At 38.4% G+C, this 26,476-nt stretch overlaps 1 protein-coding gene across 8 annotated transcripts in view; it reads right to left on the bottom strand.

Moving 5' to 3' along the window:
* The window catches only part of ANKRD12 (ankyrin repeat domain 12), a 146,451-nt gene that overhangs the window by 9,630 nt on the left and 110,345 nt on the right, over positions 1–26,476 (bottom strand). For 6 of the 8 annotated variants that reach the window (XM_010335573.3, XM_010335574.3, XM_074383771.1 and 3 more), the window contains 2 exons: positions 12,414–17,116; positions 3,230–3,328 (listed from right to left, as the gene is read on the bottom strand). In XM_010335573.3, coding sequence (XP_010333875.3) covers positions 3,230–3,328; positions 12,414–17,116 — 4,802 coding nt within the window. Of the gene's footprint in view, positions 1–3,229; positions 3,329–7,124; positions 10,514–12,413; positions 17,117–26,476 lie in introns of those variants that run through there. The other 2 variants (XM_010335575.3, XM_039463887.2) reach the window with 2 other exon arrangements.

Below are 26,476 nucleotides of genomic sequence, written 5' to 3'. Positions count from 1 at the left end.
CTCCTGGGTTCAAGTGATTCTCTGGCCTTAGCCTCCCAAGTAGGTGGGATTATAGGCAAGCACCACCATGCCCGGCCAATTTTGCATTTTCAGTAGAGATGGGTTTTCTCCGCGTTGTTCAGGCTGGTCTCGAACTCCTGATCTCAGATGATCCACCCACCTTGGCCTCCCAAAGTGCTGGGATTACAGGAGTGAGCCACTGTGCTCAGCCCTAACTTCTTAATTCTTATGTGACAAACAAGATTCAAAGAGGTAGGCCTAACACTTATGATTTATTAAGTACAATTTAAAGTACAACTTGAAGTAATACATATCCAAAAACTTAATGCAAAAGAAAAAATAGCTATAAGTATCTTCCTAAAACGTTGGTTGTAGTCCTGTAGAGATTAAGAGCAATAACCAAAAATCCCTCAAAAGCAAACACTATGTGAGAAATATATTTTCTGTTTTTTTTTGAGATGGAGTCTCAACTCTGTTGTTCAGGCTAGAATGTGATGATGTGATCTCAGCTCACTCCAACTTCCGCCTGCCCGGTTCAAGTGATTCTCCTGCCTCAGCCTCTCCAGTAGCTGGGATTACAGATGCCTGCCACCACACCTAACTAAGTTTTGTATTTTTAGAAGAGATGTAGTTTCACCATGTTGGGCAGGCTGGTCTCGAACTCCTGACCTCAGGCGATCCACCTGCCTCAGCCTCCCAAAGTGCTGGAATAACAGGCGTGAGCCACTGCACCCAGCTGAGAAATACATTTTCTAAAGTATCTCTCCTAAAATAATTAAGATGTCATTTTATTATAAGTGTTGCTTAACTGAAAATTCAAATAGTACACTTTCTATCGGCATTCTTAATTTTGTGTTTTTAAATCCCTTGAGCAGAGCCTCTCAAACAGTGTCTTCTAAGGATAGGTTACGGGTGTGCCAATGTCTTGCTTCCTCTTAGTTTCTGGGGTGGTAGAGTGGGGCATTGGGAAGTTCTGAGGAAATGGGCCAGGGACTCTGGCTGTAAACTTTGTTTTTTCATTTAGAATAGTGTTCAAATATTACAATTTTCTGTGGGGAAAATGACCCTTGAACAGCATAGTTCTTAACTTGAGGTCCTTACACCCTCAAGAAGCCTGAGGATAGAATGGGGATACAGTAGTCTGTGAACTTGGCTAGGAAAAAACTTCTGTCTTTATTTTCACTAACCTCCAAGTGGCATTTCTTTCAATCATGAATATGTCCACAAACCACAGTAGAATCAGAATTATCTGCAGCTTTGTCATTCATAGAAATCACAAATATTTCCAATTTATTAATGTATTACAGTTGTAGTTATATTCCCTCAAATTTTAATACTAATTTCTTCTTCAAAATTCCAGCCGTGGCTGGCCACGATGGCTCATGCCTATAATCCCAGCACTCTGGGAGGCTAAGGCAGGAGGACCGCTTAAGCCTGGGAGTTAGAAACCAGCCTGGGAGTTGGAGACCAGCCTGGGCAACACACTGGGACCCCATCTCCACAAAAATTTTTTTAAAAATTAGCTGGGTGTGGTGGTACATGCTTGTAGTCCCAGCTACAAGCTTGGGAAGCTGAGGCAAAAGGATGGTTTGAGCCTAGAAGGCTGAGGCTGCGGTGAGCTGTGATGATCACACCACTGCCAGCCTGGGTGACAGAGTGAGAGTGTCTCAAAAAAACAGAACAAAACAAAATCCCTGCAGCTATGAGATCTGCTGCTATATGACACCTAACTGCAGTTCTGTGTAGAGATATTTGTATGACATAGCTGGCCAAGATTAAGCAATTCTGCAGCTAGTAGTTACTGAGTCACCACAAGGTAAAGTTGTTTGTTCTCATATCAGTTAGACATTTAAAGTTACCCTTGAGTATTCTGCAATTCTAAATTATTTATTGGTTAAATAAATGGAAGATGGTATCATTCTATTATTTGTTAAAGTTCTATAAATTACACAATTCAAATAAGAATTCTTAACTGTAAGGTGGCAAGGATTTCTGTAACCTGGACAGGTATACAGATGAATATATATGTTGAAGGTGGCTTTTTTTTTTTTTTGAGATGGAGTTTTCGCTCTTGTTACCCAGGCTGGAGTGCAATGGTGCGATCTCGGCTCACTGCAACCTCCGCCTCCCGGGTTCAGGCAATTCTCCTGCCTAAGCCTCCTGAGTAGCTGGGACTACAGGCACGCGCCACCATGCCCAGCTAATTTTTCGTATTTTTAGTAGAGACGGGATTTCACCATGTTGACCAGGATGGTCTCGATCTTTCGACCTCGTGATCCACCCGCCTCGGCCTCCCAAAGTGCTGGGATTACAGGCTTGAGCCACCGCGCCCAGCGAAGGTGGCTTTAAATGTCTGATAGTTGAAATAGCTATTGATGCGTATTATATTACCTAACTTCTTATTGCTAACAAGTTGCTCATTGTCAATGGGTAATGCAGTGTTTTAAATTCTGTATTGTGCTTCTTTATTTGTTGCTTCTCTTTGTAATTCTATGAATTTATTTTATTTAAAAATTCTGAGAAGAGATTTCAAATTTCCTAGACTGTTACAGAAGCCCACAGTAGGAAAAAAGTTAAGAACCTGTGCCAGGAAAATCAATCATGTATGAATCAAAGAAGTTACATATAAATTTTGTTTATATATGAGTATGTATATATTTCTGTGAAGAAGGATCGTAGCTTACATCACATTTTTGGAGGCCCTCAACCCTCCCCAAAGATTAAGAACATGTTATATTTTTGTAAAGCCAAGCAAAATGAGTATAATGTCTACAAATAGCTAGAATAGGTTTTTCTTCCTGTAATTTCATGCCAAGACTAACTAACAGAAGACAGATACTAAGGCAGAACTATGTGGACAAATAAGCATACCCTTTTTAAGTATTTTGCCCTTTAGCCCTAAAATAGCTGGTACCAAGCAACAATTCCAAAACTTGAAAATCCAAATGTTCCACTAGGTATCTACTGCTATAGCTCTACAAATTCAACAAATAATAAGTTATTAGAGACGTATATTAAAAATATACTCAACATGGATTATAATATGGGAGCAGCTATCCTAAAATAGGCTTAAAAATTTTTCCATTTAATTAAGCCCAAGATAAAATCAAACCACTTCCCAAAATGGTTCTAGATTTTTTAAATCCACTAATAAAGAATTACAGACCATTTTAATTTATTGCTAAACCCAGTTATTTTTAGCATAAGTATAAATTTAAACATTTCTTACCCTTTCAATACTGTGTTGCAAACGTAGTTTCATCCTTACAACTTCCTGTTGCCGAAAAAGCTCTTTAAGTGGATCTGACAGTGAAGGTGGTGGTGTAATCTAATTAAAACAAATATATAGTTTAAAATAGTTTTATTTGCAATGGGCTATTCTTTTAAAATGAAACCCCCTCCTAGAACTACGGTAACCAGTTCAGATGTAAAAAGAAAAAAAACTAAACCCTTTTAGTGCATAAAAAAATCAAATTCTGATGTCTTGTGAATTAAATAATATAGCACTGAATATACAACTGGTTACTCTTGTTTGAAACACTGAACACAGTTAAGATGTTTTGATTCTGAGGCCACAACAAATTTCAGGCAAATTAGGACTATGGAAGATATTCTAGGGAAACATGTTTTAGATCATCAGTGACAGCTCATAAACAAGGAGGGGAGGAGGGAGTCGTCACAAAACCAGAAAAGCTGGTATAAACAGGGAGGAAACACTCCTAAAGATTAAAGCAGTTCAACTGTACCTGTATAGTGAGGTCTGTCTGCAGATGCGATAAATATCAAACACTAAGTCCTGAGTGTTACATTTAGTTCTTTTATCAAAGTAGATGGCATTAACAAATTTGTTTTTCAAACCTCTTTATTACATGTGATATCCCACATGACTTTGTCTATCCACACTCCAAAAAGCTTCTGGTTCATCTCTAATTTGATACTATAGCGGACTGTGCTTTCTGGTAGATGCTGGAAGTTAAGGAAGCTGATTCAATGTACGCATGTAACTCCACTGTTAAAATAAGAAACACTGGCTGAGTGCAGTGGCCCACACCTGTAATCCCAGCACTCTGGGAGGCCAAGGTGGGCAGATCACAAGGTCAGGAGTTCCAGACCATCCTGGCCAATATGTCGAAACCCTGCCTTTATTAAAAATATTAAAAATTAGCCGGGAATGCTGGCTGGTGCTTGTAGTCAGTCCCAGCTATTCAGAAGGCTGATGCAGGATAATTACTTGAACCCAGGAGGCAGAAGTTGCAGTGAGCTGAGATGGGGCCAATGCACTCCAGCCTGGGTGACAGAGTGAGACTCCATCTCAAAAAAAAAAAAAAAAAAAAAAAGACATCTTAAGACATCTTGGCCAGGCATGGTGGCTCTCATCTGTAATCCCAGCACTTTGGGAGGCCAAAGCAGGACTGCTTGAGACCAGGAGTTTAGGACCAGCCTGGGCAACAGATTGAGACCCCATCTCCATAGAAAATGATCTGGATGTCCCACTGCTTCACTTGACTAGCCTTAAAAAAGATAAAAAAAATAAAAAATAAAAATAAAATTTAAAAAATGAGCTGGATGTGATGGCGTCCACCTGTAGCCTCAGTTACTCAGGAGGCTGAGATAGGAGGATTGCTTGAGTCCAGGAGTTTAAGGCTGAAGATTATGACTGCACCACTGCACTCCAGCCTGGGCAACACAGTGAGGCCATCTCTTAAGTTAAAAACAAAAACTAAAAAAAAAAAAAAAAAAAATCCAAGAGATGGCAGTAACCATCTGTGACACCTAAATACTCTTTTTCTACCCCTTGGAGAATTTGTATTTCCCCTCACAAAGTAAGGTTATCTTAGTATGTTTTGGCAAGATGTAACTCTTCTGGTTTAACAGTCAATTCCATATGAAAGTGGGACAATCAGGTATTTTCCACTTCTTGATGTAGTGCCACAGGAATCATGTAACACCATATATGAAAAGCTCTTGCCAAAATCACACCTGGCTCTACAAAGACTCAATAATCAGCATTATGAGACCGAAAACATGTTAACCACCACCACAATGACTCAATCAGTTGAATCACAATGTTGAAAATTCTACAGGACAAATAACTTATTGGGGCTGATCATTTCTCGGGCCTCTAATTGCAGTAATCCTTTGTTTGATTTCTGTGTCCTGTGAACTGCTTTAAATTTAGCATGAGTTGTAGGCAGATTGGTGGTTTTAGTTTTGGAAAATCATAGAGGCTTCTAGTTATTTCAAGGAATATGGAGAAAGAATATCTACTGACACTGATGTGCCAGAGAAAGCTTCCTCAAGAGAGTAAATTCCTGACCTGCATCTTAAAGGGAGAGGAGCCAGAGTTAAAGAGTTAGTGAAGTAAGTCATGTGGAAAGAAAGGCAAAGGAGGGTGATAATTCCCAGAAGACAGGATAGCATGCAAAAACAAACAGAATACCTGCAGACTATAGGTTGGTGCAAAAGTAACTGTGGTTTTGCCATTACTCTGTCATCCTTATCTCACACCATTTTGTCAAATTTGATGTTCTAAAAACTTAAGACCACAGAAGAGATCAGCAGGGGCAAAGTAATGCAGGCTGCAGTCTACTCTGTAAACGTGCTTTTCTTAAAGGATGTTCCACAGAAGATTGGGCCCACAATTTCTCTTACAATTCTTTACAATCTTACAATTCTGTAAAGATTTACAGAAATGGTTCCAAGAACAAGTTTGGAAAACACTGTATACTTGTATAAATGTACCCACTTAGAATTCTAACTCTCAATACATCAAAGCTTCTGATAAGTCCTGCAGTGAACCTATGTATTTTTAGATTAACAGTGTTTCCCAATCTTATTTGACCAGGAAAGCCCCCCAACCTCACGCAGTAGGTATTTAAATAACATGCTGTGGAAGAGGTATTACATAGAACACATTAGTTTTAAGTAACGGAGAACTATGAAAGGTCTGACAGCTTGCTGCCGTGTGTGAACGAATACTATGGGGACAAGATTGTAGGCTAGGAATTGAGGAAGCAGATTAATGTGTTAGTGTGAGACAGAGGAAGGAGTGAAGGAAATGGGTTTGAAAAATACTGGCGACTGGCCCAATAAACGTAAACAAGAGGACACACCTGCGGACTGAGGCTTAGAGTGAGAACTGGAGGGTGGTAAGAGAGACCACAGGAGGGGACAGGAGAGGAGAAAGAGAAGCAGGTTACTGGGTAACTTCAGCTTAGTGCTGACGAGTTTCTGAAGCTTATGTACATTCAGTTGGAGCTATGCAGTTACACAAAAGAAGCCAAGGAGAGAGATTTGGTCAGGATATTTAAATGTGGGAATCATTAGCATGTATCACATATAGGAGAGAGAGAGAGAGAGAGAGAGAGAGAGAGAGAGAGAGAGAGAGAGAGACAGAGAGAGAGAGAGACAGAGAGAGAGAGAGAGAGAGAGAGAGAGAGAGAGAGAGAGAGAGAGAGAAATCACCAAATAGATATGGAGGCTTTCTCAGGAAACTTTCCCTCTGGTGTTGTCCTCATCCATCTTTAAGTAAATAATGCTTGGAGATTTTGTCTTTCAGTATCTGGGTCCCAGGAGTCTTGAGAATACTCACTCCCTTGATAGCTTCCCATGGATACACTTTCCTTTTATCACCCACTCTTGGGAGCCTTCCAAGATTTCTGTAGTGTGTAATCAGTGGCCACAGTAGATACTAGGTTGTAACAAATCTTGTTTCCTCCCAAAGGAAATCTGAGATTTTTGGGATGTGAACTGCAGCTTTCCTCCCCTTGATTTCCTCTGGAAAAATGGCAGCACTATGGTTAAATTACGATTAAAGTACTAGAAGGATAAACCAACTGACTCTGGGAATGTTTTACCACATTTATTTTTTTTGTAGACATCTCGTTGGTCTTGAACCCCTGGCCTCAAGTGGTCTTTCCACCTTGGCCTCCTAAAGTGCTGGGATTACAGTTATTAAGTCATCAGGCCTGGCCCCCATTTTACAATTTCTAATGGGTTCTATAACTGGATAACATAAATGTGAGGAAAGATTACTTTCATAAAATGGCAATTAGTTGGCTGGTAGGGAACAAATGGATAAAGCCATATTGGAAAGTAAGAAAAAGAATGTCGTGCCCACAAGATTTTTGTTATGCTGGTCTTTATTATTTTTCAAACTGAATTTTGAACAAATGAGTTTAAGTCCAGTAAACTTACACACACAGCATTTTATGTACAAACTCTGGAGTTCACATATTTAGCTTGACTAAGTATGAACCTTAAAGTGATTTGCAGTTGTATAAAATGATGGTAACCACCTTAAATCTATATAGTGTTTTAAAGTTTTAATGGGCTTTGGCATATTCTATTTCAATCTACTTTGAGGCAGGGTAGACATTCATTTTTGTTTTACAGATGTGAAAACTAAGGATCAGAGATGGGAAATAAATAATTCAGTATCACACAGTGGGTCGGTAGCAAAATCCAGACTTGCAGTCATATATGCTAATTGGAAACCTACAGTGCTTTCTAATGTATTGTGCTGTGTTTCACTACTTTAGTAATTCTCATTAAAAAATAAAAATAACTTCCCAATACATTCAGGAATTTTCTCACCTCTGTTTATAGTCCCTTTTAGAACAACATTTGATACAATTTCTTTTTTTTTTTTTTTGAGAGAGAGTCTTGCTCTGTCACCCAGGCTGGAGTGCAATAGCACGATCTCAGCTCACTGCAACCTCTGCCTCCCGGGTTCAAGTGATTCTCCCGTCTCAGCCTCCTCAGTAGCTGGGATTACTGATGCCTGCCACCACACCTAATTTTTGTATTTTTAGTAGAGACGGGGTTTCACCTTGTTGGTCAGGATGGTCTCGAACTCTTGACCCCTGATGATCCACCCGCCTTGGCCTCCCAAAGTGCTGGGATTACAGGCATGAGCGACTGTGCCTGGCCACACTGAACTTCTAATATAACCAGACATATTCTGAGAATTGTTTCAAGGAAGTCAAACTTGAATTACATCACCTTTGCAAGAGTAAGAAAAGGTGACATACGAACATATACACATTTATGTATTTATAATACATACACAGATTACATTTATGTGTGTATGTATATAATATACACACAATAAATGTATACATATGTAGTCAACAGATTAAGGCAGCAACCTAATATGGTTCATCTAAAATGATTTTTACTGAAATAGTTTGTACAAAGTTCTAACTTAAATTTGTTCTTTACAGTTATATCTCTGTTTCAAGCCTATGTCACTACATATTATTTCAGGTAAAATTTCTTACTCTTCAAGGGAAAATAAAGTTGGGGAATGAAATAGGAAAGTTACTAGCTTTATATTTTTTGACTCGTTAGCAGATTATTTTGCTGAAATAATCAATAACAAATTTACAAATCCCCACTTTTTTTTTTGAGATGGAGTTTTGCTCTTGTTGCCCAGGCTGGAATGCAATGGTGTGATCTCTGCTCACTGCAACCTCTGCATCCCAGGTTCAAGCAATTCTACCACCTCAGCCTCCCAAGTAGCTGGGATTACAGGTAATACACTACCACGCTCTGCTAATTTGGTATTTTTAGTAGAGACAGGGTTTCTCCACATTGGCCAGGCTGGTCTCAAACTCCCAACCTCAGATGATCCACCTGCCTTGGCCTCCTAATGTGCTGGGATTACAGGCATGAGCACCACGCCCATCCTACAATCCCTTATCTACTACTACTGCCATCTAAATCTCAATCTTTTTAAGATTCAAAAGGTACTAGCATCAGGTATTCTGTGGATATGGGACTAAAAACCATCTTTCTTCTAACTTTTTGATCTTTTTTGAACTGCGCTTTGAAAGAAGGGATGTCTTTTAAACAGCATAGAATAGCCAGAGGACTCCAAGTATAGCCAGTAAGTACACATTAGAGGAGTAACTGGAGCCAAGCCTAGAACAGTATGAGAAGGATCTTGTATACAAGAAGGAATAGGAAGGTTAGCCTGTAGAAAACTGGGAGTCCCTGCAGACGTTTAGCCCAGTAGTCACAAAATCAGATCTGTGCTTTATAATGAACCCAGACAGAAAGAAGGCAAGATTGAGAGGAGAGATCAGATGAGGACTAGAAACCTATGGCAGCAATTCAGAATGTCTATTTTGTTCATCTCTGATGTCTGCTTACTCGCACAATGCTTAGCACCTCGTTATGACTTGCATGTACAATAAGATGAATATTTGAATATTAAGTATTTACATATCTGAATGATAGTCTAAGGAACTAACAAAGTCCTTGCATGGCAGAGGTAACAGAGAAGGGGTAAGGAAGTAAGATGAATGAACATGACTTAGTGACTGAAGTGAGGCAGAGAAGAGATCAAGGTTGAATCTTGGGTTCCCAGTCGGGAAAATTAGATAGCAGACAATGACAGTAACCAAAGTAAAGAGGGCAAAAAACACTGTTGAGGTAAGATAATCATTTAGCTTAATTTTAAGGATCTTGTGGGACATTCAGGTGTCCAGAAGCAGCTAGGAATGTGGTTATGGAGATCAGGTCAGTAGCGTATTCAGGGCTAACGATAAATTTGGGACTCAATCTATAAGTGTATTACAGGTCACAGGCAGAGGCAGACATGTACATGACTGACTATATTATAAAGAAAGCATAAGGATGACCCAAGCAATTCTACTTCAACAAGATTTCCCACAAAGGTGACACCACAGTTGAAACAAAGGCAGAGATAAAAAAGGACAGAGAAGGGACCTGGAGAGAAGGGCATTTCAGGTGGAGGGAACAGCACTACAAAAGCAGTGAAGACGAAATTTCTGTTAAAGGGTGAGTTCAGTTTGGCTGAGATACTGGGTATGTTTGGAAGCAGTGAGAAAATGAAGCTGGAGAGGTCGGACTGAGGTCAGATCATGAGATGCATGGTTATGCAGGGCTTACCATTTGGATTTTAAGCCTGTAGATCATGGGAAGCCAGTTAATCACATCTTAGGTATTTAAGTAGGGAAATGGCTTTTTATTGTTTTAAAAGTAGAAACTTAACAACAAAAGAGAATGCTCTAGCAGAAAAGAGGCCAGAAGTAAAAAGTTGCCACAATGATTGTATTAAGTAAGAGATAATACCAAGACAGTGGTAGAGGGTATAGATTTCGGAGTTCGAAGACACAATGGTTAGAATTTGGTGACTGCTCATTTTCTACTCTGGTGTCAGTTCTAATGAATACAGATTTGTTTCTCAGAAAGTGAGAGGTAACCAAGTCCCTTTGGTACATGTTAAGTTTACAGTTTTAATGCAAGAATGAGGCACTTATCTGAGCACTGGTATGTTGAAGGGCATGCTCCCTTCCTGAGAAGTCACCTATCAGAAGGGCCATCCACTTCAGAGGTCTTGTGGATTCAGCTGAGGTCACTGTTGCAACTGCATTTCACTTCTGGCTTTGCTCAATTCTGCTTCCCTCACTCATTTATTCTTGATGAAACCCACCAATAAGCCTCTTGCACACAATCTCAGCATCTGTTTTCTGGGGAACCCAATCTATAACAAGGTGTCAGAAGGGTATTTAATTTAGGTAGTGATGGCCGGTAAGTACTGCTACTTGGTTTTGGAGGTCAGAAATGATACAACCAGGCCAGGTACGAATTTTAGGGAACTACTCGACACTTGGAAGATTATTGAAACCACAGATATGTAGATAATTTCCACATTTAAAAAGGACATAAGCAAAAAGTCAACAAAAGAATGGATGACTGGCCGGGCGCGGTGGCTTAAGCCTGTAATCCCAGCACTTTGGGAGGCCGAGGCGGGTGGATCACGAGGTCAGGAGATCGAGTCCATCCTAGTCAACATGGTGAAACCCCGTCTCTACTAAAAATACAAAAAATTAGCTGGGCATGGTGGCGCGTGCCTGTAGTCCCAGCTACTCAGGAGGCTGAGGCAGGAGAATTGCCTGAACCCTCAGGAGGTGGAGGTTGTGGTGAGCCGAGATCGCATCATTGCACTCCAGCCTGGGTAACAAGAGTGAAAACTCTGTCTCAAAAAAAAAAAAAAAAAAAAAGAAAAAGAAAAGAATGGATGACCAGTGAACTCACATTAAAAGGGTGAGTAGGCCAGGTGTGGTGGCTCATGTAAGGAATCCCATAGCTTTGGGAGGCCGGGGTGGGAGGATCATTTGAGCCCAGGAGTTTGAGACCAGCCTGGGCAACAAAGAAAGATCTCATCTCTAAAAACAAACAAAAAACAAAGCACCAGCAGGGTATGGTGGTGTGTGCCTGTAGTCCCAGCTACTCAGGAGGCTGAGATGAGAGGACTGCTTGAGCCCAGGAGTTTGAAGTTATAGTGAGCTATAAGAAAGAAAATAGTAAAATAAAAATAAAGGGTGGGTGTAGAGAAAAGGGGTCACTAAAAAGTATAGAAAAAGGGCTGAGTGTGGTGGCTCATGCCTGTAATCCCAACACTTTGGGAGGCTGATCCAGAAGGATCACTTGGGGCCAGGACTTCAAGACCGGCCTATGCAATATAGTGAGACTCTGTCTCTCCAAAAAAAAAAAGAAAAAAAGAAAAATTAAATAGAGTAGTCAGTGAGGCAAAGGAACCAGAAGAGAGCACCAACATGCAAGAACAGGGAGGGAAGAATTTTATGAAGTGGTCACAATGTCAAATTTGACATATCAAAGAGAAAAATGAGTCCAATGAATCCGGCAATTATGGGCTCAATGGTGACCTCTTCCAGTGCAAAATGGTAAAGGAATTAATAGGAAATGAGACAGGGAAATCATGCAGAGATTACACTTGGACAGAGTAAGCTTGATAATCTCACAGAGTCACGGGAGAACGTTTTTCTCACCAGGATAGAGGTGACCCAACTACATTCAGAGTGCGTAAAGGTCAGTGGAGAGAGAAAAAAATGAAAAACAAAAAACAAAAAAACAAAAAACAAACAAAAAAAAACTAGCAAGAACAGTGTTTGAATAGAGGATGGTTCCAGAGAAGACTGGAAAGAATGGGCTTAAAAGCATATGTGGAGGCATTAACCTTCCAAGAAATAAAAACATGCCTTCTTTGAAGTAAAAAGAAAAGCAGGAAAGAAAAAGAAAATACTGTAGACTTGTGCTGTCCAGTAAGTAGCCACCAGCCACACAGGGTTACTTAGTACTCACTAAAATGTGGCTTGTCTGAATTGAGATGTGCTGTCAGCATACCAGATTTCACACTTAGTTTAAAAAACATAAACTATCTCATTAATACTTGTTCTAAATTGATTACATGTTGAAATAGTATTTTGGATATATTAGGTTCAGCATTTATTAAAACAAACTTTACCTGCTTCTACTTTTAAAAATGTGGCTACTAGAAAACTTCAAATTATGTATGTGGCTAGCGTTATACTTCCATTGGACAGCGTTGCAGGTGTATAGTAAGTGATGACATTACTTACTGTGGGAATACAAATCTTGCTTAAGGGGTTTCCATCCAGGAGATATGATCCATTAAATGTTACATATTCATCATAATACTGAGGTGCTTGAGGAATCACACTACATAATAATTTGCGTTTTTCTTCAATTTTTTTCCTTATGTGCAAGTATTCAAAATATGGATTTGCTCTCTCTGAACTGTATGGCTGAATCTCATCTAGTTTCAGAGAATCTACAATGGCTGCCAGAGATTGCTGAGTTTTCTCTTTTGCCTGTAGTAAAGAGGGACTCACTTGCACAGGCTGAGGTACACGTGACACTTTCCTTTTCCGTGGATGGTGAATTTGAGGATCGTCATCTTCTGTTAATCTTATTCTTCCTCTAGGAGATGAGGATTCGCTGTCTTTTTCTGATAATAGTGTACAGCTAGCAAGAATCGGTTTGTTTTGATTTGCTATTGTATTTGCTTTGTTTCTAGTCATTCTTTGAGGGATTTGGTTTTCAGTTTTATCATCTTCAGCATTTTCTTCTAATTCTACTTTAACTAACTGACCATATTTATTCATTTCTGGTTGAGCTGACTGTTGTGAATGGTTTTCCAGACTTGATAAAATGCTTTGTTGAGATTCTTCATCTTCTATGGAAAGCAAACACTTTTCACTTTCCGGACAATGTTTTGGACTGTCTTGTTCATTTAGGTTTCCTTTTGGCATCGCTGCATTCATTTCACATAAGTCAGAATCACACCTATTCAAATGAGTTAAAACCAAACTCTCTACTTTTTCCTTTTCATGTGAAATAACCTGAATATCAACTGTGCTGTTCTCAACTTCATGGCCACTGGAAGACTTATAAGTTAGTTTGCTAAATGCATAATGTGTATTTAGCTGGGTAGAGGCATCACTTCCATTAAAGTCCTTTTCTGATGGTAACACAGGTAAAGTATACGCCTTCTCAAAGTTTGGTGATGCTTCCTGAATAGTGCTATCAGAGTACACTGGGACAAAGGCATCTGTTTTTTGAACATCTCCTAGGACAAAAGTATTTTCTGTATCTTTTGTAGATTCATTATCAGTATCTAAAACAGAACTAATAATCTGAACTACATTTTTTTGTTGTAAAATACCTGGTTCTTGATTGGCAACATATGTCAAAGACATATGTTTAGAAATCGATTCAGCATCTGAAAGTGATTGGCTGGGGAAAGAGCAAGGTTGCTGTGAAGGCATAAAGGATGCTGGATCCTGAGCGCAAGAGTTTCCTGGCAGTTCAGTCTGGTGAAGGGATAAAAAATCAGCATTTTCTTTCAATATTTTGTTTTCAGAATTACAAAAACTCACAAGAGAGGATTCTTGATCAGGCATGTTAGAATGTGGGCAGATAAAGTCTCTGGTGCCTAATGTGTCTAGTCTATCAGGCGTCTCCCATGATTTATTCTGGATCACACCAACCTGACTAGATGGCTCTAAATGCACTGGACTGTCCATTACAGTGCCCACTGGAGCAGTATTCTTGATGATATTTCTATCAGCCGAAACACATTTGCTGTTTGAAGCTCCAGTTGGAGAAGCTGCCAGACTGGAATGGATGTTAGACAGATCTGAAAGGTCTCTTTCAGGCACATTTGAGAATACCTCAGGTTTGGGAGAAGGACTAGTATCTCTTGGCACAGTTAATAAGCTACCTTGATTGCTTTCTTCTGATATTGTCTGGAATTGTTTTGTATGTTCACAAATGACAGACGGCATGCTACATCTTCGAACTTCTACAGTAGGTCTCCCCTCACTTATAATTAGTTTAACATCTTCTACAGAAGATGACCTAAGATGGGAAGTTGGAATTCTGTTTGCATATGGTGGCTTAATCCGCTCTGGCAAGTCTGCCAGGCTGTCCAATTCCCTTTCATGAAGGGCGGGCGATTTGGCAACTGACAAAAAAGGTGACTGGGAAAAGGACATTTGGGATTCTGAACCCTCTAACATAAAGTCAGAGTCATACTCAACTGGAGGCCTTGGGGTTGTCACTGTAGTATGGCAGGAATCTTCTGAACTAGCAACAGAAATCATGGATACAGATCTGGAGCTGAGACCTGACTTTTCATTTTCTGATCTAGGAGACCTGTTTAAGCTATTATCAGAAACAAAAGATGACTTCCCTAAAGTCATTACATTTTTGGTGTCAACAGATTGTGATCTGTTACTCACAGCATCTTTAGGTTGTTTCTCCTTTGTATAAGCATCACTCAATTCTGAACTCTTTGACCTAGCAAGTTCTTTACTTTTGGATTCAGCTGGCGTATGCTTTGCTTTTTCTTTATCTTTTATTTTAAGTTCTAAACAGTTACGATTTTTCAACCGTTCCTTTTCTTTTTGCTTAATTTTTTCCTTATGTTTTTTGTGCCACTGTTCTATTTCTAGGTCTTTAAGGCTTAGCATTCGTTCAAAACTTGTCTGCATTAAATCATCATTCACTAACCTCTTTTCTTTAGGCCGGGTATCTTTTGATGCTGGTGATGACTTAGGTTTAGGCTTATCTGTTTCAGATTTTAGTTTGAGTAAACTATTCAGTTGAATTTTATCTTTATGTTTGTCTCGTTCTTTGTATCTATCTATATCTTTATCTTTTTTATCTTTTTCTTTTCCATCTGGAGTTTTCAAAGGTTCATCTTTTGTTTTTTCTTTAAGGGATAAGGGTTTTTCATGTTGTGCTTTATTACCATCTACTATACTTGATTTTTTCTCTTCCTGTGCATGTTTGGAGTTAGCTATATTTATACTTTCTTTCTCTCTAGATCTTTCCTTTTTATCTAGCTCTCTGTCTTTTTCTTTATTTTTGCCTTTTTCTGATTTAGTATACTCACTATTATCTGATTGTTTATTTTTTTTCTCCAAGTGTTTTTCTTTGCTTTCTGCTAGATGCCTCTCTTTTTCCGGCTTTTCTTTGTCATGTTTCCTATCCATCTTTTCTCTACTTTTCTCTCTGTCATCAGTTTTTTTAATAGCAGCAGTATTTTTGCTCTTCTCACCTTCTTTATGGCATTTTTCTGTGTGATGCAAATATAGCTTGTCCTTTTCTCTTATTTTATCGACACATTCACTAAGATCTAACTTGTCTTTTTCTGACTTATGCTCATGTTTTATCTTCTTTTCAAAGTTTTTTCTCTCCTTCTCAATGTCCTTTTCTTTAGTTTGAAATCGCTTCTCAGATTTTTCTTTACTTTCCTTTATATGCTTTTCTTGTTTTTCAATGTCTATTTCCTTTTCCACTGAATGAAGCCCAATAGATTCCTCAATGGCACTCATACTCAAAGAAATAAATTCTGAGTCTTTATCTGTGGGTATATTCTCTCTTTCTTCTTTTAAATCTTTTATTTTTTCCTCCCTAAAAGATTTCTCACTTTCCTTTTTAGTCTTCTCTCGTTCCTCTTTAAAGTTTCTCTCTTTTGAGACATGCTTTTCCTTGGTTTTCTCATCTTTGATGGTTTTTTCCAATTTTGATTTTTTTTCTAACGTTAGGGATTCATGTTCCATATTTAAAAACAGATCTTCAGTTTCATCACTTTTAAAAAAATTTTCTTTCCAAAATTCTCTATCAAATTCCACACTCCTCTGCAGTTCTTTGGCACTATCCTTATTTTTGTATTTTTCCTTTTCAACTTCTACTTCTTTTTTATGCTTTTCTTTTTCCCTCTCTTTATGTTTCAATTTATGTTTTTTTAATGTTTTACCCTCTTTATCCATTTTTTTCAGTGTGCAATCTGAATTTTCAAACGTTGGACTATGATCTTCATCCTTTATTTTGGCATTTGATTTTTCACCAAATTCTAAATGGAAATCTTTCTGATGTTTGCTTTTATCCTTATGCTTACAAGATTTTACACTTGAACTTTCTGGCAAGAATTCAGATTCTGTATTATCATACCGAACAAGATCAGGCTGTAATGACATTTCAGAACTTCCTGGTGATAAACATGTTTTAGTATGTTCCTGTTTTAGTGGTGTTGACTGTTTTTCACTTAATCCACAAGAATGTTTAGGAGATTTACCCGTGGAAATATGAAATAAATGTAATGAAGTATCATCTTTTGGGCTAAAAGATTTCCTAAAGTTCCCCTCCTCTCTGGTCTTTTCTGAACAATCTAGTCCAGTATTTACTGTCAAGTTTGTTATTCTGGTATTTTCTTTTCCTTCCTTTTCTTGCTTTAGCTCTTGGTTTTCTTTATTTTTATTCTGGTTTTTCAATTTTCTTTTAACTTTGCCTTTCTGTTTGTGTTCACCTGTAACTACATATTCCTTTTTGGTTTGTGTATCAGAATTTGATGTTTCAGGGATGACAGAACATGTAGTAGAAATCTTTTTATTCTGAAGAGCTTCTTCATCAGAACTTTCAGTACTTGAATATAAAACCCTAGATGGCTTTTGTTTTTTATTTTTAAATGATTTAGGATAGAAGGCCTTCTCCTGTTTTGCATATAAACTAGTTTTTTCTGCTTCAGGTTCATTTTCTTTTCGTTGTTCTTTCCTAAGAATATGCCTATCATCAATCATCTTATTAATTTCTTCATCATCGTCATCTTTGAACTCATACTCATCAAGGGCAGATGGAAGAGGTGTTTTACTGGAAAGGATTTGTTTACTTTCACAGATGAGAGAGTCTTTCTCTGTTTCAGAGTCAATATTTTCATCAACACTAGAAGGATTTACAGATTGAGCCTCTTCAGAATCTAGAATAAAAAAGAAAATGTGGTGTTGGTCAAAACACAACTGTCAGAAATTTTTTTTTTTTTCTGAGAGAAAAATCTAGCTTATACAATAAACATTTCAGACAATTCATAATCACTAAATATATATATGGAAATAATGCAACAGCAATAAGTAAAACACTAGCAAGTGTTGTAGAACAGCTTTTCTATAAAATATGCTCTACGGTGAGGCTCCTTTTGACACTTCTAAAAGCCTAGAGTATCTTAAAATCACAATATGTAGTATAAAAATATAGTTCTGCAATCAATACAGGAGCACGTATCTCTTTGATACACTGATTTCCTTTCTTTTGGGTGTACACCAAGCAGTGGGGTTGCTGAAATCATATGGTAGCTCCATTTGTAGTTTTTTGAGGAAACTCCAAACTGTTCTCCAAAGTGGTTGTTTACATTCCCACCAACGGTGTACAAGGGTTCCTCTTTCTTCACATTTATGCCAGCATTCATTATTGCCTATCTTTTGGATAAAAGTCATTTCAAATGGGATGAGAGGAAATTAGTATATTGAAGAGATAACCTGCACTCCCATGTTTATTGCAGCACTATTCACAATAGCCAAGATATGGAATCAACCTAAATGTCTATCAATAGATAAATGGATAAAGAAAATATGGTTCATATACACAGAATATTCTTCAGCCACAGAAAAGAATGGAATTCTATCATTTGCCACAACATGGATGGAGGTGGAGAACAGTACTTTAAGTGAAAAAAGCCAGGTACACTAAGACAAATACAGCATGTTCTCACTTGTATGGGGAAGCTAAAATTAAACTCATGGAAATAGAAGGATGACAGCTATAAAAGACTGGGAAGGGTTGTGGAAAAGGGAAGATAAGAGAGAGTTAATGGTTACAAAAATACAATTAGACAGGATAAACAAGATGTAGTATTCAGTAGCACAATAGGGCAACCATAGTTAATTATTTATTTCCTATTTCCCCATAACTAAAAGAGAGGAATTAGAATGTCCCTAACACAAATAAATAATAAATGCTCGAGGTAAACCAATTACCCTGGTTTGATCTTTACGCACTGTATACTTACAGCAAAGTGTCACATGTACCCCACAAATTATGTACAACTATCATGTATCCGTAATTGTTAAAAACTGAAAAATAACTGCAGTTACCAAAAATATACATATTTTTATACACACATACATTTATATATATAATAACCCAGAGGTCTTGATTAAGGGGAAACATTAGCTGGTAAAATGTTCTTTAAAGGTGATGGGGGATGGAGGCAGTAAACCAAATTGCCATGTATGTACCTATGCAACAATCCTGCATGATCTGAACATGTACCTCAGAACCTAAATAATATATATACATATTAAAAAAAAGAATGAAAAAAAGAATTAAAAAAAGTTCTGTACATTTTGTACACATGTACTTTTTTTGGAGAGATATTTAACTCGAATAAGATTCTTTAATCCAAAACTGACTTAACAACACTAACTTAAATTAATCATGCAGACATCACAAATTGTTTTACGTGTTTCGGAATATTTTTTGTATTTTTGGTAGAAATGGGGTTTCACCAAGCTGGTCTTGAACACCTGAACTCAAGTGATCCACCTGCCTTGGCCTTCCAAAGTACTGGGAATACAGGCATGAGCCACCGTGCCCAGCAGCCAGCCCCGTAAATTCTCTTAAGGGAGTTAAATATAAACTGAGAGCTAAACTGGCTTGTCATTTGTGTTCCTGATTCATCAATTTGAAGCAATGCATTCCAATTCAGATATATCTTTTTTTTTTTTCCCCCTAATGGTTCTTTTGAAAGATTTCTATGTTTTACAAAGGAAAGAATGTAAATTCTAAAGTAAATAAGTTACCCTGACACTAATGTCCATGATGAAAGCCTGGAAATTTCTACAGGTGAATGACCTAGCACTGGATCTGGAGTCACGCACGCCCATCAGGATCATCTCTCTGCACACTGGTTTCTCAACGTCATCTGCAAAGATCCTGTGCTGCTCAACCAGAGGCTGGCCAGCCTGTAGGCCTCAGCAAAGACCACTACACCTCCATGATGCCATTTCACTTGCATACCACTTCCCTTTCTTTGCCTGAGCAGTCCCCAATTTTTAAATTTACTTTAATCACTCAAGAACATAGATCAACCTGGTCCTGGACTCTAGTGGGGCAGTAATTCTTCAAAAAATGTTTGTTCTGCCTTTCTTAGTAGATGACTGCTGTGGTGAGAAAAATCATCTGAAACCTGCAAATCCTTAAGTTCCCTTAAGTAAAAAATGGCCATGTTTATTATTATACTAGTTATTTTCCATATTTTAAAGTCTCTGCCATCAACTAAACTTAAACTTGTATTTAATAAAACTTTTTTTTGAGACAGTCTCCCTTTGTCACCAGGCTAGAGTGCAGTGGTGTAATCTCAGCTTACTGCAGCCTCTACTTCCCAGGTTCAAGTGATTCTGCCTCAGCTTCCCGAAGAGCTGGGACTATAGGCATGCGCCACCACCCCCAAACAATTTTTGTATTTGCAGTAGAGATGGGATTTCACCACGTTGGCCAGTATGGTCTTAATCTCTTGACCTTGTGATCCACCTGCTTCAGCCTCCCAAAGTGCTGGGATTACAGGCATGAGCCACTGTGCCCAAACTAATAAAATATTTTATACAATTACTTCTGACAAAAAAAATGCTCTTTAAAAATTTCTAATGTTGATCATTTCAATTTATTCTCAACAATTTTATTTGGAAAACTAGGAATGAAAATGAGAAATAGGTTTAAGCAACTGTTAAAACACTTTATTAGAATCTGTATTACGGCATTTTTTTTTTTGAGATGGAGTACAGTGGTATGATCTTGGCTCACTGCAACATCTGCCTCCTGGGTTCAAGCAATTCTCCCTTTAGCCTCAGCTGGGATTACAAGCACCTGCCACCACGCCCGGCTAATTTTTATATTTTTAGTAGAGACGAAGTTTCTTCATGTTGGTCAGGCTGGTCTCCAACTCCCGACCTCAGGTGATCCACCTGCCTCGACCTCCCAAAGTGCTGGGATTACAGGCCTGAGCCACCGTGCCTGGCTGGCATTTTTCTTCTCCATAAAAAAAATTAAGCTCCATTTTGTTATTTAAATGCATCTAAATGCATTCAAAAGTTCTTGTACGCCTCAAGGCTACTTCAGATATTTCCTACTAAGACTGTAACATTTAAAGAATGGTGAAATGTTATTTGAATTTTCTGTTATCCTTAGGCTTAACTGTTCACCTGACTCATCAATTTCTATCTTCTCTTGTAGGTATACTAATGTAACAGCAACCAAATGAAGCAGATGTGACCAATGTAGGGTGATAACAGTATATACTGCAAATCTCTCCCTCAAAATCTCAAAAAAATAATAGGCGGAGAGTTGTTGACACATGATATCTATTCTCATGTTGACAGTTGACATAGTAATGACATTTCACATGCCTAATGAGAAAGAGATGATTTTAAAACATTTGAATTGTATTAACAATTACACATTTTTATAAAATACAATTATTACTGTCACATATATTTCAGGAGTAGTTGATGATTCAAAACTAAATATACCATAACTTTAAACTTAAAAAAAACTTATAGTCAAGTCACAGTCTTTACTTCCAATCTTTCCTCTGAAATTCAACTGACTAACCTGGATATTCCTGGACTCCTTTCAACTACCTCAAAAACAAAACTGAAAACATTCATTACTTTTCCTTCCACAACTGCTTCCTCTTACTGCTTAAAGCCAGTACTCCTCACCTCCGTGGCACACCAACCAATCAAGCTATTCAAATTTAAAACTCTCAGAGCCATTTCAAATTCTCTCAATTCCTCAACTTCCAAATTCAACTGTTCAGAGTTTTGATTTCTGGACTCTCTCGCTTCTGTTCTTTTTTTGAGGCAGGGTCTTGCTCTGTTGCCCAGGCTGGAATGCAGTGGTGCAATCACAGCTCACTGCAGCCTCCCACCTGGACTCAAATTATCTTCCCACCTCAGCCTCCCCCGTAGCTAGAACTACAGGTACACACCACCATACCTGACTAGTTTTTTTGTAGAGATGGGGACTCACTATATTGCCCAGGCTGGTCTTGAACTCGTGGCCTCAAGCAATCTTCCCACCTTGGCCTCCCAAAGTGCTAGGATTATAGGTGTGAGCCACTGTGCCCAGCCTGGACTCTCTCTTAAGTCTATTTTCTCTCTATTCCCACTACTACTATCTCAGCTCAGGGTCTTATCATTCCTTGGCTAGATCAGTAATCACTTAAACCACAATGTGATCAGTACTACCTATCATTTCTTATTCTCACCTGAGGGCTACCCACTGTAGGGTAACATAAAAACTCCAATGATGATAAAGAACTCTCAAAATATGGACCACCACCTTCACTATTACCACCATTTTTCTTAGGCCAGTCAAGTGAAGCAGTGTGAGTGGAGTAGCACAAAGACATCTGTAACTAGTTGTAATCAATTACTTGTAAATACCACTGCACTCAGAACAGCCACTACTACTATTTATTAAGCCCTATTATTTGCTGAGCAAATAATATTTGGTCTTTACAACAGCTATTATTATCCTCATTTAAGAGACAAATCAAGCCACTAAGTAGTTTTTCCAGGGTCACCTACTAAGGGATGCAGCCCAAGGAATTTCTGATTTCAGTGAGTTCTACCACGACTTCCCTTTCATTGCTTCTTGCTAAACACATTAGCCATATTAGTGTAGAACGTCCTCTTCCCCAAACTTTCATGCATATTTATGTGGATTCTTATCAGTTTCTCTATATTATTTCCCAACTGTTTAACTAGACATTTCAGATTAACGGTCAGGGAGAGGAGCAGTCGGGAATTTATACATGTTAGTACAGGTGCAACGGTGTTTAGAACTAACTGATCACAACCAGTTACAGATTTATTCTTTTTCTACTCCCACTGCTTATTTGACTAGCCTTTTTAAAGAATGTATATATAGGAAGGGATTAGGGTAGTAATCTGTTGTGGGAAGGAAGACGGGAAGTAGACTTGAAAGTGTATTTGCATTGGAATTTACTTAGATTATATGTTTATTTGAAGTGGTTTGGAAGGAGGTAAAGAACCTCCTAATCACTCCTTGGGAACATCACTGGTTTAGAATCATTTCAAAAGGTGTGCACTTTTATCCCTGTCATACTGATCACTGAGACATAAGAAGTCAAATATTGTCTGTTTCCCAGAAAAGACAAGGGAGAAAGAAAAAGCTATCTGCTCCACAATACCCCAATGCGTTCTATGAATTCTAGGAAAGTGCTTAAAAACACAATTTAGCCTTCTGTAAACTTACAAAAGTAGCACTTTATTAAGAGCACTATCTATAGCAATCAGGGAATGAAAAGCTTATATATGTTATACATGTAGAGTGAAGGATGAGAGGGGTACGAGTGTGGTTACTGAGGGGAAAAAAGGCCCATTTATGGAATTTGGGAGTCTTCTGGAGAGAAGGTAACATCGCTATGGTAGCTGTAATCTTCTGCTTTTGTTTTCCACATTAATCAAAAGTTACTTCAAATATAAGCCTGTGATCTATACAGAGGAACTTTCATAAGGCCTAACACATAGTAGGTGCTTAATGTTAAATGTACAATGAGTTTTAGAACTGTACTAAAACATCAAGAAATTAAGTGGGGGTGCTTATGGTGAGATAAGAGAGAAGTGTAGAAAGAGATGCAAACAACGAATACAAATTTATTCACTATATAATTTTGTGTCATATCCAGGTGGCAACTACTGTCTGGATAATTCACTGCTCATGTTTCCTCTAACCTCAGCAATCTGAAGAGGTGCCAAATATTTCATCCATGTGCCATGACTTGCCACAGAATTTGCTATTTGATTTGCTTCACATATCATCCTTAGTTCTCATATAAAAGCTTTCACACATGCACTGACTTGCCTGTCTTCCTACACTGAGCTCCTGGTTTTCTCAGCTGCTGAACATTTTTGCCAACAAAATTTCTTATTTCACATAATGGCACCATGTTTATATAGTAGTGTTTGTATAATTATTTGATATTTTATGAATATTAAAAAAACTGCAGACACAAGTAATAATACAATTAAGATAAATAAGGAAATGATTGGGTAAAATAAATCTTTGCCAGACGTGGTGGCTCACGCATGTAATTCCAGCACTTTGGGAGGCAGAGGCAGGAGGATATCCTGGGATCAGGAGTTCAAGACCAGCCTGACCATCATGGTGAAACCCCGTTTCTACTAAAAATACAAAAATTAGCTGGGCATGGTAGCAGGCACCTGTAATCCCAGTTACTTGGGAAGCTGAGGCAGGAGAATCACTTGAACCCAGGAGGCAGAGGTTGCAGTGAGCTGAGATGATGCCACTGCACTCCAGTCTGGGCAACACAGCAAGACTGCCTCAAAAAAAAAAAAAAAAAAGTAAATCTTTGGTGTTCTACAGAAGCTCACTGAAAGACTATTGAATTGTGAAGCAAAGGAAAATTAAAGAACTTACATGAAATACTTACTTAGAGGGAGAGAGATATTGTAACAAAGAAAGTCACTAAGTCTATCAACATTTTGAAGAACAGCAATGAAGAATAAGGTTTTAGGTCAGGAGCGGTGGCTCATGCCTGTAATTCCAGCACTTTGGGAGGCCGAGGCAGGTGGACCACCTGAGGTCAGGAGTTTTGAGACCAGCCTGGCCAACATGGTGAAACCCCCTATCTACTAAAAATACAAAATTAGTTGGACATGGTAGCGCGTACCTGTAGTCACAGCTACCCAGGAGGCTGAGGCAGTACAATCGCTGGAACTCAGGTGGTGGAGGTTGCAGTGAGCAGAGATCGCACCACTGCACTCCAGCCTGGGTGACAGCACGAGACTCTGTCTCAAACAAAATAAAAAGAAAAATAAGGTTTTAAAATTATGGGCAAAATGATTATGTAAATGACTGTAGTAACTGTACAACAAGTTTATGTTAATACTGAGTGCTAGAAATGTTTCAAAAAAAGTCCAATGTTCATCTCAGTCTTGACAAAAATTAAGAAAACTGATCAGAGCCGTTGAAGTTAACATTACAGTCTCCTGTAAAACTCCAGCAAATTCCCCACAAGCAAATTCTTCTTTCAGCATTGAAATCACTATAGGTAAACTGTAAAAATTGGAAACTAAGATAAGAAAACACTTGAAAAAATGTGCTTTAAAAGAAACTATGGGCTGGGTGCAGTGGCTCATGCCTGTAATCCTAGCACTTTGTGAGGCTGAGGCAGGTGGATCACCTTAGGTCAGTCAGGAGTTCGAGACCAGCCTGGCCAATGTGGTAAAACACTGTCTCTACTAGAAATACAAAAATTAGCCAGGTGAGGTGGCAGGTGCCTGTAACTCCAGCTACTCAGGAGGCTGAGGCAGGAGAAATGCTTGAACCCCGGAAGTGGAGGCTGCAGTGAGCTGAGACTCTGCCACTGCACTCCAGCCTGGGCAACAAGAGTGAAACTCTGTCTCAGAAACAAACAAACAAACAAACAAAAATCAAAAAAAGAAAGAAAGAAAAAAAACAACAAAGTATGGAGATGCAATACTCAAAATCCAGACTCTGAGAAAATTTATCAGGTTATTTCAACAGAAAACTGCAAGAACATAAGAAAGGAAGGAAGGGGAATATCTATAGGTTAAAAGATATTCAGACATAACCAATTGCAATACATGGACTTTATTTGGATTCTGATTTCAAAAAAAATTTTAAAACACATATGATTTTATGAGGCAATTAGAACAGTAATTGGAGATTTTAAAATAAAATTAGCCTAGATACAATGATATTGTAGTACACTTACAGTAAAAAGCAGCCCTATAATTAAAAAAAAAATTTTTTTTACACAGGGTCTCCCTCTGTTGCCCAGGCTAGAGTGTAGTGGAACAATTACAGCTCACTGTAACCTTGAGCCCTTGGGCTCATGAGATCCTCCTGCCTCAGCCTCTTAAGTAGCTGGGACTATAGATGGCACACCACACCCAGGCCATTTTTTTTTTTTTTTTTTTGGTAGAGATGGAGTTTGCTGTTGCCCAGGTTAGTCTCGAACTCGTGGCCTAAAGTGATCCTTCTGCCTCTGCCTCTGCCTCCTAAAGTGTTGGCATTGCAGGCATGAGCCCAAGGATTAAAAATTAGTTAATAGTAGGCTCTATGGCAAAAAAACAAACAAACAAAAATTATTTACTTCATTTTCAGCACCCTTTTTGCCCAATAGAAAGTGTTACATTCAAGCATAATGAAGAATTGTCTTGGTACACTTCAAAATAGGTGTAATTAAATCAAATAAAGGTACATAAAATTCAAATTTCAGTTACATGTTAACAGCAGGATCATCTGACTCTGAACTTTGCATACTCAGCAACAATCAGCCCAGTGTAGTGCAAAATCACACAGTTCTGGCTAGTTTTAAGTTTGAATCTTTGCTCTGACATGTAAAACGTCAGTAATCTAGTATTAGCAATTAATGCTCACAGGACTGTTAAAAGGATTTAACTCATTTATGTGAAAGGTCTGGCATACTTTGCACATATACCATGCATATGATAAACAGTAACTCATCGCTTACAAAAAAGAGAAGAATGTATCATGTAAATTAAAAACTTTTAAGTAAAGTACTTTTGACATCAAATACTGCCAAATTCAATAAGGCCCATATGTCAATTTTAGAAGGCCAAAGTCGAATCCGGGCGTCCCCAAATTTTTTACACAGGGGGCCAGTTCACTGTCCCTCAGACTGTTGGAGGGCTGCCACATACTGTGCTCCTCTCACTGACCACCAATGAAAGAGGTGCCCCTTCCTGAAGTGCGGCGGGGGGCCAGATAAATGGCCTCAGGGGGCCGCATGCGGCCCACGGGCCATAGTTTGGGGATGCCTGGTAATCCCTTATTTGTTTAACACTGTACTACAAGATTGAAGGCAACAAGATTCAAGCTCATTCCAGGCGCTTACTTCACTTATTACAGGGCTACAATTGGAAGTATGTGGTCCTTTAGAATAATGCAATGGAAACCCTCAGTCTTTCAAATAAACAATGGAAATATGTAGATACAAACTTTTCACGGACGGGGAAGAAGAGGTCAGGGAGGCGTGAAAGAAAGAAGAAATAGAGTAAATAAACTTATTTTCTTATATCTAATTTTTAATATATTAGTGTTTGGTGGAATTTTTTATTATAAAAGTACTAGTCATAATTGACAGTCATTTGTGTAAAATATTTTCTAGTACTTCTTAAAAGGGAAAGGAAATGGAGTGGAGATAGCAAATGGGGAGGGACACAATAATATCAACTTTGTTGCATTT

This window comes from Saimiri boliviensis, chromosome 13, assembly GCF_048565385.1.
Source record: "Saimiri boliviensis isolate mSaiBol1 chromosome 13, mSaiBol1.pri, whole genome shotgun sequence".
NCBI classification, from domain to species: domain Eukaryota; kingdom Metazoa; phylum Chordata; class Mammalia; order Primates; family Cebidae; genus Saimiri; species Saimiri boliviensis.
Note: the sequence above shows the minus strand (reverse complement) of the source record. Positions and strands in the feature narration are given on the sequence as shown.